This window comes from Equus asinus, chromosome 15 (assembly GCF_041296235.1).
Source record: "Equus asinus isolate D_3611 breed Donkey chromosome 15, EquAss-T2T_v2, whole genome shotgun sequence".
NCBI lineage: Eukaryota > Metazoa > Chordata > Mammalia > Perissodactyla > Equidae > Equus > Equus asinus.
Genome location: NC_091804.1, coordinates 22203841 through 22219044, shown reverse-complemented (window position 1 = coordinate 22219044; position 15204 = coordinate 22203841). Strand labels below are relative to the sequence as shown.

At 54.9% G+C, this 15204-nt stretch overlaps 1 protein-coding gene across 1 annotated transcript; it reads right to left on the bottom strand.

Moving 5' to 3' along the window:
• Window positions 1-464: 464 nt before the first annotated feature.
• Window positions 465-6709, bottom strand: SRXN1 (sulfiredoxin 1). The gene is made up of 2 exons (XM_014845091.3): window positions 6491-6709; window positions 465-2673 (listed from the first exon to the last, which is right to left on the bottom strand). The coding sequence occupies exons 1-2, from the start codon at window positions 6683-6685 to the stop codon at window positions 2470-2472; spliced, it is 399 nt and encodes a 132-aa protein (XP_014700577.2). The 5' UTR covers window positions 6686-6709; the 3' UTR covers window positions 465-2469.
• Window positions 6710-15204: the final 8495 nt, after the last annotated feature.

The following is a 15204-nucleotide window of genomic DNA, read 5'->3' as shown; positions in this document are numbered from 1 at the left end:
AGCGGATGCAGCAGGTGATCACTTACGGGAGACGGTGGCACTGCACACACCAGTTTACAAAGCCTGTCCTCGGCTTTCTGACCCTCGCTACAAACCTTGGGGGCAGACAGTCCATTTGACAGCTTGTAAGAAGCCCCCAGGGACGGGTTTGTCCAATGTCACATGATGAATGGCTGCGCAAGCCGGTCCCAGAGCACGGATCTCCTGGGACCCAGCCCACCAGGTGTGGAGGGTGTGCCACCACATTCGAAAATAACTGGCGCAGACTAGATCAGGGCTTCTCAGCCTGTGGCCCCTGGACAGCAGCAGCAGCAGCACCTGGGAACTTGCTAGAAAAGCCAGTTCTCAGGCTCCACCCCAGACTCACGGAGTCAGCAACTCCGGGGGTGGGGCCCAGCCATCAGAGTTTAAGCAAACCCGTTTGAGAACCTGAACCATTGGTCTAAAAGCAATGACACCCTTCCTTCTATCAAATAAACTTTTATTTGGGAATGATTTTCGATTTACAGAAAAACTGCAAAGATAACACAGGGAGTTCCCATATACTCCGCAGCCAGCCTACCCCAACCTCAGCACTACTCTATGATCATTAACTGAAATCCAGACTTTATTCAGATTTCCAGCTTTTCCACCAATGCCCCTTTTTTCGTTCCAAGACCCAATCCAGGATATCACATTGCATTTGGGACTATACTCCTTTCAAATTCTATTGGTCGCCTCAGTTGTCTCTCCCTGGACACAGAATGGGTGGGAAAGCTGTCGTCTTCCATACTGAGCTGGGACACTGAGACTCGAAAACACAAGTGACCGAGCTCCCCTGGCAGGGCCCACCTCACTCTGCACCCTCGCTCTGCCTCTCCCTTCCCCCCGGACTCTAGGAATTCAGAAGCCCCTTCGGAGTGTCCCACCGGGCCCACCCCTCCCACCAGTGCAGACAATGAGAGATGCTCCTGCTTGAGTGGAGACAGCCACCGCACGCCCATCACTAACTCTCCTAGACTGGGGGGCCAGGACAATGGCTGAGAGACCTCAGCCTGGGTGGAGCACAGCCCTGTGTAAAGGAGAGAGAAACGGAGGGGGAAATACTGTTATTTGCCTGTGCAGAATCATGTGTGATAGACGAAAACTGCTACAAATTCGTTGCAGTTTCTCCCGTTAAGAGGTGTAGCCTGTTTCCCCGCCCCTTGAATTGGGGCCGGCCCTACGATTTGCCCTGATGACAAGAATTGCGTAGAACGGATGCTGTACCACTTCTGGGCTCAAACGCCAGGGCCTTGCAGCTCCTCTCCTCACTCTCGGAACCCTGAGGCCATCACGCGAATAAGCCCGAGCTGACTCGCTGGACGGGCCACATGAAGGAGAGCGTGTCACCCAGCCAACAGCCCGCCAACGGCCAGACCAGGGAGTAAGGCTATTGGAGGCCACCCAGCCCCAGTGAAGTGAAGCTGACAGCACGCAGCCCCACAATGACCCCAGGCGAGGTCAGCAGAACCATCCAGATGAGCCCAGCCCAAACGGCCAACCCACAGAACCGTGGGCAAGTAAATGACTTGTTTTTCGCTGCTAAGTTTTGGGCTGGTTTGTTACACAGCAAAGCCTGACTAACTAATGCATGATCCCTCATTTCCCTCTTGGCAGTGGCATCCCAATTTTATTTCAGGAGGCCACGTGCCAGTCCCAGGAGATGGGATGTGACTGGTCTACTCAACTATGACAATTCTGTTCCTGCTCTCTTAGCTTTCCTTGCAGCTAGGGGTGGCAACGGTAGCTGGTTTGGGCCAAGGAAATATGCAGGGAGAGACAGCAGGAAGCAGGCCTCTGAGAAAGGTTTGACTTTATGAGAGAGGTCGACAAGTCCAGCTGGCTTGGCCCTTCCTCCTCCCCCACTCCTTTCTTCCTTGAAGACAGACGTGATTCCTGGAGGTACAGCAGCCATCCTGTGACCATGAGGTAACAAGCCATGAGGGAAAGGCCAAAAGGATAATAGAAATGTGAGCCCTCCTTTACTGAGTTGTTAAATCAACACCATCAGCCACCTGTCTCCAGAATTCATGCTGTGCGGAAACACAACTTCTCTTTGTTTAGCCACTGTAAGCTGGTTTGTCCTTTACTTGCAGCTGAGTGTATTCCATAAAAATAGGATATATGAAGACAAAAATGCAGCAGGATCCTTGTCTTTGGGAATCTGGAGCCAGCAGCATGTGGCTCTCCAAACCCATCTCCTTTCTCGTGTCATCCTCTCAATAATCCCTCAAGGTCGAGGCCATGACCCCATGACCACAGAGGGAACTGAGGCCCCCACACTGTTCGGCTGTGAGTCCAAGAGCTGGCAAACAGGTGCTGAGAGTCAGAGCCTCCCGGAGGCCTAGAGAGAACGCACCCCTCCTGCGCCTGCTGCGTGGCCCGGCCCACCGGAGGCCACCGCGTCTTCTGGGCTCTTGGGAGCGGTGGCAGGTGCCAAGGAGGCTGCTATTGCAAGTCCGGCGTGGAAGCGCCCAGGTACACCCGCAGGTCCGAGAGAGTCGACTGGACAAGCTTGGCGGGGATGGTCTCCCGCTGCAGCTGCTGGTAGGCCGCATAGCGGTGGCAGCCCCCGAAGGAGTAGAAGTAGTCGCCCCCCCGGGCCCCTTTGATCCAGAGGACGTCGATGGGGGGCACGCTGTCCGGGTCCTCCTGGAAAGAAGGGGCACAGGGTGAGCGAGCAGTGAGCAGAGCTGACTTTGCTAACCTCGTTCCCTCCCGCAGGGCGCTCGCCCTGGCCTGCGCTGGCTTGTGAGAGACACGTGTTACACATTCAGGAAGCTTGTGAGCTGGCTGACATCAGCTTGGGACTGTCGCAGTGAGAGTACTGACACCAGAGGAACAGCCAGCAGAGCAGTTCTTTATCTCCTAGACACCAGCTTGTTAACTATTACCAACACAGCACGTGCATCCTACGTATCTGGCACTGTTCTAGACTCCGGGGTGCGGGACCACCAGAATGAGGCAGGCACAGCCCCTGCCTTCACGGGGCTTCCGTCTAGAGGGGCCGATGGAATGAAGAAGTGAACGGTAATAAACGCGAGGAAGACAGTCCCACAGGTTGACGCGACAGCGTCGGGGTTCCTCAAGGCCTCTCCAGTGTGAGATTGGAGCAGAGGCCTGAGCACAGAGGCCCACGGGGGAGGACGGAGAGGTGGAACACTTTAGAGTAAGAACCTGACTGCCGGGTTCAAATCTCAGCTCTGCTGCCTAACGGCTGTGTGACCTCGGGCCTGAAATCTCTTTGTGTCTCAGCTGTTCCATCTGTCAAATGGGGATGAAGAAAACAGACCCATCTCACAGAGCTGTGGGGTTAAATGAGTTCATATGTGTAAAATGCCTTGACCAATGCTTGGTACGAGGAAAGCGCTCAATAACATACGCTGTGAGGGAAGAGCATTCTAGGCAGAGGAACAGCAAACTCTAAAGGTCTGAGGCCACAACAACTTCACTGGGTTGGAGGCATGGCAAGGAGGCCAGTATGACCAGAGGGGACTCGCCAGGTTGAGGAGTAGACAAGGTCAGAAAAGTCAGCATGAGCCACGCTCTGCAGGTTTGTTTCTAGGAGCAGTGGGCAGGCCCTGCAGCGTCTTAAACAAGGGAGGGCGACATGATCTGATGAATATTCTAGAAAGCTGTCATGGGTGAGCAGGCTCAGTGGGGTGGACAAAGCAAGAGAGGGAGGCCAGAGGTGAGCCTCAGCAGAAGATGCTGGCCCAGATGAGGACATGGAGGGGACAAGAGAGGTGGGCAGGTTTGGGACATGTAGGGGGCAATGCCGAGGGGATGGCTGAAGGGGTGAATGCGAGGAGAAGAGAAAGAGGGGAATCTAAGCGGACTTCTGGTTGGGGGCTGGGCAGCAGGTGGAGACGGGTGGTCCTCTTGGTAGGGAAGGCCTGGGGCAGGACGGGTGGGGGCAGCACTCTGGGGAGGCCGCTGAAGTGGGAGCCGCCAAGCAGGCGTCATGCCACTGGCTGGTGGGTTCTCTCCTATTGTGCTGTTTGGATGGATTCATTTGTCCATTCATTCCAGAAAAGATTATGAAGCAGTAAGGCCCAGCAGTTAGGGGCTGGGGCTCTGGAATCCGGCAAACCTGAATTTGAATCTCAGCTCCTCCACAGAGCAGCTGGGGGACCCTGAGCAAGTGGCCTCGCCTCTCTGAGCACCGTTCCTCACCTGTGAAATGGGAACAGATGCCCTATGGGGCTGCTGAGGAGGAGTCAAGGAGCCGATGCAGGTGAGTCACGGACCACAGCCTGCTGGGAAGGGAGCACTACAGAGGGGCAGCTGCGCAGGGCAGGCCTTGTGCTGGTCGCTGGGGACATGATGGCAGGTGGGCAGAGCAACAGCCCCCAAAGCTGGCCACACTCTAATGCCTGGAGCACACGGGACTTTGCAGATGGAATTAACTTAAGCATCTTGAGGTGGGGAGATTATCCTGGGTTATCCGGCTGGGTCTAAGGTAATCACCAGGGTCCTTAAAAGCAGAAGAGAAGCAGAACAGGAGGTCTGAGGTTGCTGGCCTTGAAGATGGAGGAGAGAGGCCAGGAGCCAAGGAAATGGGTTGGCCTCTAGAAGCCAGAAAGGCAAGGACATGGCTTCTCCTCCAGGGCCTGCAGAGAAGCATGCAGCCCTGCTGACACCTTGGGAGACCCATTTTGGACTTGCGAAGTGTGGAACCGTATGATGATAAATTTGTGTCGTCTTAAGGCACTAAGCTTCTGGTAACTTGTTAGTGGACACAGAAAACTAATACACAAGGTAAGCAAAGAAGAGCCCTGGGTCTTGCCCTCACAGCAGATGGTTCTAGCATGGGAGACAGGCATCGGAGGGGGCCATTAAAATCCGGAGGGAGGGGCCCGCCCGGTGGCCTAGTGGCTCAGTTCAGTGCCCTCTGCTTCAGGGGCCTGGGTTTGCAGGTTTGGATCCCGGGTGTGGACCGACACCCCTCATCAGCCATGCTGTGGCGGTGACCCACATACAAAGGAGAGGAAGACTGGCACAGATGTTAGCTCCCGGTGAATCTTCCTCAGCAAAAACAAACAAAAAAACCTAGCAGGAGCAGAGCTATGCTGGTGGGCATGCAGGTGGCCCTAATCCAGGCCACCAGGGAAGACAATGCTACAAGAAGGAGTTAGAAACAGTAAAGAAGAGATGGGAGAGTTTTCTTGGCAAGGGAAAAGGCCTGTGCAAAGGCCCAGGGGTGGGAGAGGGGACGCAGGGCTAGATCCTCCACAAAGAGCCAGGCCCCAGGCTGGCATTGAGGAAACAGCCAAGACACAGCCAAGTCCCTGCTCTTGTGGAGCTCACATGAGGTGGGAAGACAGACAATAAAACACGAACAAACAAATGACTCAGGTGGAAATAGCTCAGGTCAAGGGGACAGCGAGAGGGGCCAGGGCTCCGTGAGCAAGGGCGGTCAGGGAGGAGGAGCCCTGACCCAGTGAGGGAGCAGGCCCTGTGGCACAAATCCCAGGACGGAAAGACACCTGGGGGCCCTGTAGAGGTGTTTGGTGGGGCCTCTGGGTCTCACATGGTCACCTTCCAAGGGTGTAGGGGAAGGGGGCACGATGCCATGGAGGGCTACCCTGACACAGCTTCCCCGCTCCCCCAAAGTTCCGGCCAGGATCACAACGACATTCCTGAACACCCTCCCTCGTGATGGGGCTGACCCGTCCTCTCCCAGTTCCAGTTCAAACAGGGCCCTCCCAGCACACAGGACATGCCCAGTCCCACTGCCACTGACTGTCCCATTCAGAAGTGACATCACAGCTTATCTCTGGATAGTGTGGTGGCCGTGCAGCTGGGCTCTGGGGCCAGGCTGTGCCCCTTTCTAAGTGTCTGACCTTGGACAAGTTACTTAAATCCTCTTGTGCCTCAGTTTCCTCCTCTGTAAAAGAACAGAAGTGATATCTACCTCACAGGGCTGCCATAAAAAAGCTAAGACACTTACAACAGCTCCTGGGGGGCCGGCCGGTGGCCGAGTGGTTAAGTTCCCGCGCTTTGCTTTGGGGGAGGGGGGGGCCAGGGTTTCACGGTTCGGATCCTGGGCGCCGACATGGCACCGCTCATCAGGCCACGCTGTGGTGGGGTCCCACATGCCACAACTAGAATATACAGCTATGTACAGGAGAGCTTTGGAGAGAAGAAGAGGAAGAAGGAAAAAAAGAAGACTGGCAACAGATGTTAGCTCAGATCTTTAAAAAAAAATAAAATAAAAAACAGCTCCTGGGTCACTCGAAGAGCTATCTTTATGAGTTAGCGATCCGTATTTTAATGATCTCGTCCAATCCCCTCCTTGCTTAAGTGAGGAAACAGAAGCTCAGACAGGCCCAGGCACCGGTCAAGGTCACACAGCAAACGCTGAGCTCCGGCGGAGCCTTCTCCTGGAACCAGTCCCGTCTCGCGGCCAGCGCAACGTCCCTGCCCGGCGCACCACCCCCTCCGGCCGGCCTCCCCGGGGCCTCACCCGGATCGTGTCCACCAGGCTCTGCACCTTGGCCGGGTCCAGCACGGACGGCAGCGGCCGGATGAGCACGCTCAGAGGCACGTTGTGCACCGCGGCGATGCAGCCCGAGTGGATGCTGCCGCCCGGCGCGGGCCCCTCGGGCGCCCCCCGGTCCCCCGCAGCCCTGCCCGGCGCTCCGCCCGCTCGCAGCCCCATCGCGCCGCCGCCGCCACCACCGCGCCGCCGCCCGGCCTTTATCCGCGGCTGGGCCGTACCATCGCGCGGGCGCCGGGGGTCGGCCGGCCGGGGCTGCTGTCCCCGCCCGCAGCGCGCGGGCCGGGCGCGGGCTCGCCTCCCCTCCGCGCGCCGCCCCGAGTGGGAGCGCCCGGGCCGCTGACTCAGGGTGAGTCTGCAGGGCGGGGGCCGCGCCGGTGACTCAGGCCTGCGGGCGGCGGAGGGGGGAGGGGGCGCGGCGGGACTTGCCTGGCCAGGATGAGTCGGCAGTGGCCGCGGTGCTTGGCCGCCGGCGGTCGGAGCCCTCGTGGTATTAGCCCTGGAGGCGTAATCATACCAACAGCAGCGCTCCGCATCCGGTGCTGTGTCAGGCACTTAGCGTGTGTGTTAACTTATTTAAACTGGCAAAGTAGGTGAGATGACTGTTCCCGTTTTACAGACGGGGAAACTGAGGCGCAGCGAGGTGTAAGTGATTTGCCCAAGGTCACCGAGCTGGGAAGTGGCCGACCCAGGGTTAGAGTCCAGGTCGTCTGGCCCTCGAGGGCACCGTGTTCCCCACCGCTGGCTGCCTCGGTTCAGCAAAACTGCCACAAGGAGCCTTCTGGAATCCTGCTGACAGTGTGGGCACCGCCTTAAAGTTCCACGCTGACTGCGTGCTCGCGTCCTCACCAACCGCTGGGAAGCGGATGTGGTTCTTGAACTGCTTGTCCCGGGGAGGGCAGCTGGAATGAAGGTCAGGTCGCCTGAGCCCAGAGCTCGGCCCTCCACCGCCAGCTGCTTACAGCTGTGGATGCCGAGGCTGCAGGGGGCAGCGGCGCCTGCAGACTGCCAGCCCCACCTGGTCCGCTCAGAGCCCTCTGTCCCCTCGGGACCAGGTTCAGCACCCCGTGTCACCTGGGGTCAGGGCCACGTGGGCAGAGGCCCCTGGCTTAATTCTAGGTGTAGATCAGCATCGATGCCAACATTAGGGCTTCGACACAGATTGGCCTGGCTGTGAGGTCTCAGGCAAGTTGCTTAACCTCTCTGAGGCTCAGCCTTCTCCTCTGTTAAATGGTTGCGGGGAGATTGTGGGGACACTTGGAGAAAAGGGCTGGTGGGGGTCAGAGTGGGGGGTAAATCAGGGCATACATAGTGGTAACCAAGGAAGGTGACTGGTTTTGTCAGGAACACCCATGGTGCTGAAGGAGAGGCCGTGTCAGAGAGCAGCAGGAAAGGCTGCCTGGAGGAGGGGCCTCCACACTGGAAAGTGGCTTGGTCCTGGAGAGGGAGAGGAGAGAAGTGGTGAGGGTTTAGGGTGTAGGCTCCGGAATCACTTGATGGCACGGATTTGAATCCTGGCTCTCCCAGCTGCATGACAGCGGGAGGGGGGCGAACTTCTCCGTGCCTCAGTTTCTTTGGATTGCCAGGGAGAGTAAATGAGGATAATAGGCTAAGTGTTTAGAAAGGTCCCTGGCACATACAGTGCTGAAGAAAAGGTAGACAGCAGGAGCAACTGGAGCAGAAGCAGGAGGCGGGGCGGTCCACACCCATCTGGACACAGGCGTGTCTGGTCCAGTTTCCTCTGCCCCGTGGTTGGCACCTGCCTGGGGAAGGCATACGCACTGCCCAGCCGGAGACAGCGGAGAAGGTAGCCCCAGTGTGTGTGGGGGCGGCCGCACGGCTGGTTACTGACACCTTCTGACCCTCTGCAAACCGGGGTAATGCCGCCCATCACGCGACGGATGACGTTTCGAGTGTGAATTGAGAGGACGCGTGTGGCAAGTGCCCTGTGAGTTGTGTAACGTCCTAGTGTGCTGTTGGTCATTCGCGTGGCGTTCTTAGTCACTCGAAAACCTTAGGACACTGAGGTGGTGATGAATTGGACCTGAACCTTTCTTTCTGCTGTTCCAAAATATGACCCCTGGGCGCACCTAAATTGTCCTTTGTTTCAGGAAGTAGAGCTGACGCCCCAGAATTATTGAGAATTAGAGTTTCATCAAGGGGGAAGCTTCCCCTTCTAGAGCCACTTCCTCATTCCAGGAAGTAAGAGGAAGCAGGAGAACAGGTTCTGGAATGGGAGAATGGGTATTTGACCTGAATCGCTCATCCAGGTTTGCCTAGGGAGGCCCCCACTCCTGATATCAAATCTGTGTTTTAAAATTCCTGTAGTTCAACTTAGCTTAAACACTAAGAATATTTGTTTTTTCACATAATAAGATGTATGGAGGTAGGTATACCCACGCTTGGCAAAGAGGCAGTTGAATTATGTCGTCAAAGACCCACGTTCTTTCCATCTTTCTGTATCATCATCTTCCGTGTTCTGGTTTTTATCCTCAGGCTTGCCCCTCGTGGTGCAAGATGGCTACTGTAGCTCCAAGCATCACATCACTATACAATAACTTTCGAAGGTGGAAGTTAGGACATCTGTTTGTTTCTCTCTTTTTTTTTTTTCCTGCTTGAGGAAGATAAGCCGTGAGCTAACATCTGTGCCAGTCTTCCTACACTTTATATGTGTGTCACTGCCTCAGCACGGCTGATGTGTGTTGTAGGTCTGCGCCTGGGATCTGAACCCACAAACCCAGGCCACCAAAGCAGAATGTGCTGACCTTACCCACTATGCCACGGGGCCAGCCCCTGTGCCTCTTTTTAAAAGTGAAGAAACCTTTACTAACCATCCCCTCCCCGTTTCCCAGGAGCCTTTTCCTCCCATCTCATTGGCAAGAATTTTATCAGGTGTCCATTCCTGAACCGGTCCCTGGGAAGGGAGTGGGATGGCCGTGATTGGTGTAGTTTAACTGACACTCAGCTCTGGGCTCAGGAGGGTTTATCCTCCCCTGAAGTTCATGGCCCTGATCCCTGAAGAGAACCGGCGAGGCCTGGGAGCTGTGACCCAGTTTTCCTGTGGGGATCCTCCCTCCCCAACTCTCAGGACGTGTGGTCGGTGGGGCGGACCCCATAGTGGGAGGCCGGGGGGAAGGGGAGCCGGCCGAGCCAACTGTTGCATCATATTGGCCCATCTGCCCCTTGACCAAGGAGACTGAGACTCAAGTCTCTTGGGAGTAAGATGCGTGCCTTCCACTGGGGCTAACGTAAGCCTGGAACTGGAAGCTGGAGAAGTTCTGGGAGATACTCAACTTCTTTTTGTTTAAGTCTGGATTCTTCCAGAAGTGGACCCTGAGACAAGGACTCATGTGCAGGTGGTTGGTCTGGGAGATGTTCTCGTTACTGTCGCTGTAAGACAAACCACTGCAAAATTCAGTCGCATAAAACCGCCATTTTATTATCCTCCCAGGTCCTGTGGCTGAGCAATTCAGACAGGGCACAGTGGGGACTGCTTGTCTCTGTTCTACAGTGTTTGGGTCATCAGCCGGGAGGCGACTCAACGGCTAGGGCTGGAATCATGGAGAGGTGACGTCACTTCCACCTGCGTTGGATGACACTGCCCATCAGCCAGAGCCCCTCCATGTGGCCTGGGCTTCCTCGTAGCATGGCAGCCGGCTTCCGAGAGCGAGTGTCCCAAGAGAACCTGGCGGAAGCTTCATGGCCTTTTCCAGTCTGGTCTTGGGGGTCATACAGCATCATTTCTGCAGTGTTCTGTCTGCAGGAGCTGTCACAACACCCTCCCCGCCAAGGGAAGGGACAGAGGCTCCATCTCACGATGGGAGGAGGAGCGAGCGTGGTTCTAAAAGAGCTCGTCCCCACTGGGGAGATACCATTGTGACCATCTTTGGAAGACACCTCTGCAGTAGGAGGTGACCCCAGGAAGTTCTGGGGAATGGAGAAATGCTGATAAAGGGTACACTGCTCAGTCGGTTGACCTGGTGGACAACCGAGGCTCGCTCCTGCTGGGGACTCAAGAAGCCATACAGTTCTGATGCGTGAGACCCCATGCATCAGAGTCATGCATCAGAGTTCTCCCTCTAAGGGATGAGGGCTGCGTATTTATTCCCTAGTTGAGGGCGGCCTGAGGATGTTAAATCGCTGCCCTTTCTGGGCTGCTCTGGGCTGCTCTGGACTCGGACCGAGCGAGCCTCTGAGCACTCGCTGATGACGCTGCCTCCCTGTGGTGACCCCAGAGGGGGCCCAAGGGAATAAGGGGCAAGACGTCAATAAATGCCTTTTCTGTCCAAACCAGCCGGCGTCTGTGTTTGTTGTTCGCAGCTGAAGGACCTCACCGCCTGCTCTCCCCATCCTGCTCCCCGGGCTCCCTGCTCCTCCCCTTCTCTTTCATTTTTGGCAAAGAATCTGGTGCATCAGGCATTCGAGAATGCGGAGGAGTTTCCTGGCTGCTTGGGGAGACGAAAGGATTACTGTGCCACAGAGGGAACATAAATCTCATCTTCCCTGCCCCTGAAGGCTCTTGTCCCTTTCTACAACTGGCTTGCAGCATTCTGCCATGTTGCCCGGTCCCATTCTCCCTTTGAGTTTTCTCGTCCATCTCCTCTTTCTCCCCTTTACTAATCCTCAAGTTCCTGTTCTTATTTTAGACAGAAAGTTTGCCTCTTTCTTCTGCAGCTTCTGAACACCTCCTTGGGGTCTTGAGGCAGCTTTGCACTTAAACTGCTTCTCCTCTTAGTCACAAGATGGCTGCCAATGCCAACTGGGGTAACCTCCTTTGTGTATGTCCTAGTCAGCTCAGGCGGCTGTAACAAAATGCTGGTGACAGGGTGACTTAAACCACGAGCGTTTATTTCTCTCAGTTCTGCAGGCTGGAAGTCCCAGATCAAGGCACCGGCAGATTCCAAATCTGGTGACAGCCCACTTCCTGGTTCATAGATGGCCATCTTCTCGCTGTGTCCTCACATGGTGAAAGGGGTGAAGAGAGCTCTCTGGGGTCTCTTTTTATAAGGGCACTAATCATGTTCACGAGGGCTCCACCCTCATGACCTACTTACCTCCCCAAAGCCCCACCTCCTAACACCAGCACACTGAGGATTAGGTTCCAACGTACCAACTTTAGGGGGACACGAACATTCAGTCCATAGCAGTTCACATCCTGGAGAAGAGAGAGAAAACTTCTCCCCCAGTGATGATGGATTTAAAGCCATGATTGGGCTGGCTTGAGTCACGTGACTACCCGGGATTAATAACATTCTCCAGGGACATGTGTGTGTGCTGAGCGGCTTAAGCGTGGGTGCTGAGACCTGTCACCCCCTCTGGTGACTGTGATTGACTTAGAGGAGACCAATCGGCCACACCCCTGGGCTCCGCCTCCTCTGAGCCACCTGGATGGGTTAAGTGATGGGTGGATGTCTGAACGAATGTGAGGTTTGTTGACGAGGAAAGGGTGGAGCGAAGGGCTGGGTGGCAGTGTCATGAACCCTTGGCCCAGCTTTGATTTCAGCCGAAGCTGTGGTGGCAAGTCCTGTGCACGCCGGGACTCACCTAGCACGGCCAGCTTCCCAGCCCAAGCTGCCTGTGTCTTCCACATCTCGCACGCCTGCCGGACTCTGCCCACTCACCAGCACATCCCCGAGGTGTTGGGGGGTTTGCCAGTGGGGACAGGAGCTGGAGAGTAAAAGCCCGTCTTTCGTCATCAGAGGTGGACACTTGCGAGAGGTATTCCAGACCATTTGGACCTTTCTGGACCCTTCTCAGAGACCAGCAGTCCCAGCCCCATTGCTGCAGCTGCGACCTCACTAACACCCTCTGTCCCATTCTCGCCCCCTCACTCCCGCTTCCTGGGAGCACCTCCCAAATAGCCCACCGCACTCAAGTCTCCGCCTTTGCTATCGGGTACCAAAACCAAGGCAGAGGGGCACTTCATGGGTCATCCTCCCTAGTTCTGCACCTTGTCTGGGTTAAAATTACACTCATCTTATTAAATGTGTGACTTTGGGCCAGTCACCTGTCTGTGTCTCAGTTTCCTAACCTGCAAAATGGCCATAACAGTGGCATCAATTGGTAGGGTTGTTGGAAGAATGACAAGAGTCGATGTAGGTAAAGTCCTTAGGACAGTCCCAACACACTGTAGGTGCTCAATAAATGTGAGCCATTCGATTACATTTCAAATGAACAATAGAACTCGAAGGTCTCTCCATGTTTGCACTTCCAGACTAGTCTCGATGTGTTAGCCAGGATTCCTGTGTGCAATGAAGAAAGCCACCAGGAATTAGCTTAATGAAAATGAGACCTCTTGCTGACTGTGGGCTGAAGCTGGGCTGCAGGGAAAAGTGAGCTCAGAGGCTTTTTTCTCCGTCTCTCACTTGGCAGAGAGATCACCTCCACGTGACAGGAACGTGGCTGTCAGCAGGGATTATGTTTGGCTTTTAGTAAGAGAGGCTGACAAAAGAGGTTTAAAATACTCTAAAGTGTTTCCTTTCATGAAGAAGAATCTGGAAGTAGGAAGTCGGGGGCTGGGGTGGTGACTCCGTGGTCACTAGGGGCACAGGCCCTTTCTCTCTGTCACCTCCATCATTTTAGAGTAAGGTTTTCCTTCTCAGGGTCACCTCCTGGTTCAAGATGGCTGCTGAAGTGCCAGCCTGGAAGAGGGGGCAGAAATGGAAAGGCAAAAGGACAGGACCCCCTCCTTTTTAGGGTGCTGTCTCGGGAGTTCCATATAACACTTTCCCTCGCATGTCCTTGACCAGAACTTGGTCACACGACCACCCCTGGCTGCAAGGGCAGCTGGGATATGTAGTCTTCAATGAGGCAGTGTGCTTGGCTGAAGGTGGAGTTCTCTTACTGTGGAAGGAGGGAATGGAGGCTGCTAAGTAAGCCGCAGCGTTCAAGTTACAGGTCTTATGACTCAGAGAAAGGGAGAGGAAATTTCCAAGTTCTAGTCAGATGCCCACATCTGAACCCATCAGCTATGGCCCTGAGGGACAGAGATGTTTTTAAAGCATATTATGAGTTAAATGTATGTAGTTCATTAAAAAAACACTTACTGGTTATCTGCTTTTGGCTAGGCACTGTACTAGACCTAGAGGATGAGCAAAAAGACACTTCAGTCTCTGTCTCATGAAGCTTAGAGTCTAATGGGGGAGACAGACAATGATGAAATAATCACACTGATTGAAGGAAAAGCGTACATTGATGGTAAGTGCTGCATGAACAGCATGTGGCCCCTGAGGAAGGAAGTGACCACCTAGCTGGGAGATGAAGGATGAAAAGGCAATAACTAGTGAAGCGTAGTGGTGATGGCAGTGCAGATGGAGTATGTTACTGGTGGTGAGAACAGCTTATGCAAAGGCCCTGTGGCAGGAGGGAACAAAATTGCTGAAGAGAGGTGGCTGGAACTCAAAGAGCGAAGAGGAACATGGTTGAAGATTCAGCTGCAGTGATGGAAAGAGCCAGACAAAGTAGGGCTTTGAAAGTCACCCTAAGCAGGTTCTGCTTTTCCCACGCACACAGTGGGAAGTCACTGGAATGTTTTAAGCAGGGAAGGGGAATGGAGTGATGTGATCAGATCTGCATTTTTGAAAAGATCCCTGTGGCTGCTGTGGAGAGAGGAAGGGAGGTGGTGGAGGCAGAGTGGATCCAGGGAAACCAGTGAGAAGGGGGTCCGGTTGTCCAGGTAGGAGATGACTGCAGCTATGGACTAGGGTGGAGACTGAGAAGATGGAGAGGAAACATTGACAGAACCTGGTGATGGATTGGGTGGTAGGGTCGAGGAGACAGGTAGCGGACATGACGTCTGGGTTTGACGCCTACAGGACTGGCTGGGTGCTGGTGCCTCTCATGGAAGTGAGAAACCCTGGGGGAGAACCACATCTCGGCTTCAGACTTAGGCTGGTCTATGGTGCTTTGGGGATATCCAAGTGGAGGGCACCTGCAGGCAGGGGTGGATTTGCAGCTCAGAGAGGAGGTCGGAATGGAAACTGTAAATTTGCAAGTCATCTGCATGTGGGTGGAAACTGAAGCCAGGGGCGTAATGAGACTGCTTCATGAGAGCATGCCGTGAGAAGAGGAGTCAGGGGGAGAACCTTTAGGGACACAAACGTACAAGAAGGAACAGGAAGTGGCTTCCTTCCTGGGGTGCAGGAAGATGAGACTAGCTTGGTGGAGCAGACAGACAGTAAGAGGAGACCAGAAAGTCGCATCGCGGAGGTCTTCCTCCAAGAGACTTATGGAAAGCAGACTGGATCCACGTGCCAGTTGAGGTGCTCTGGGCTGCAGGGAACAGAGACCCATTCAGCTGACTCAGACAATAAAGCTACTCACGTCACATACCGCAAAGTCCAGCGGCAGCATATGCTGCGGGCTTCAAGGTGTTTTTTCAGTGGCTCCCTGATCTCATCAGGAACGTGGGCTTTTCCCTTCCCTCCGCTCCGCCGCCCAGGGTGTGGGCTTCATGCTAAGGCTGGCTCCCTCCATGGTCACAAGATGACCTGCTCCCTTGTTCATGTTTGGCGGGAAGAGAGACCTTGCTTCCTGTCTCTTAAAAAAGGAAGCAGCAAAGTTTTGAATAAGCTTCCAGCGAAACTCCCCTCAAGTTTCATGGCCAGAATTGAGGCATATACCCATTTCTCAGCCCATGGGGGATGAGATTACTCTTTGACCAGTCAAGACCACCCCCTATG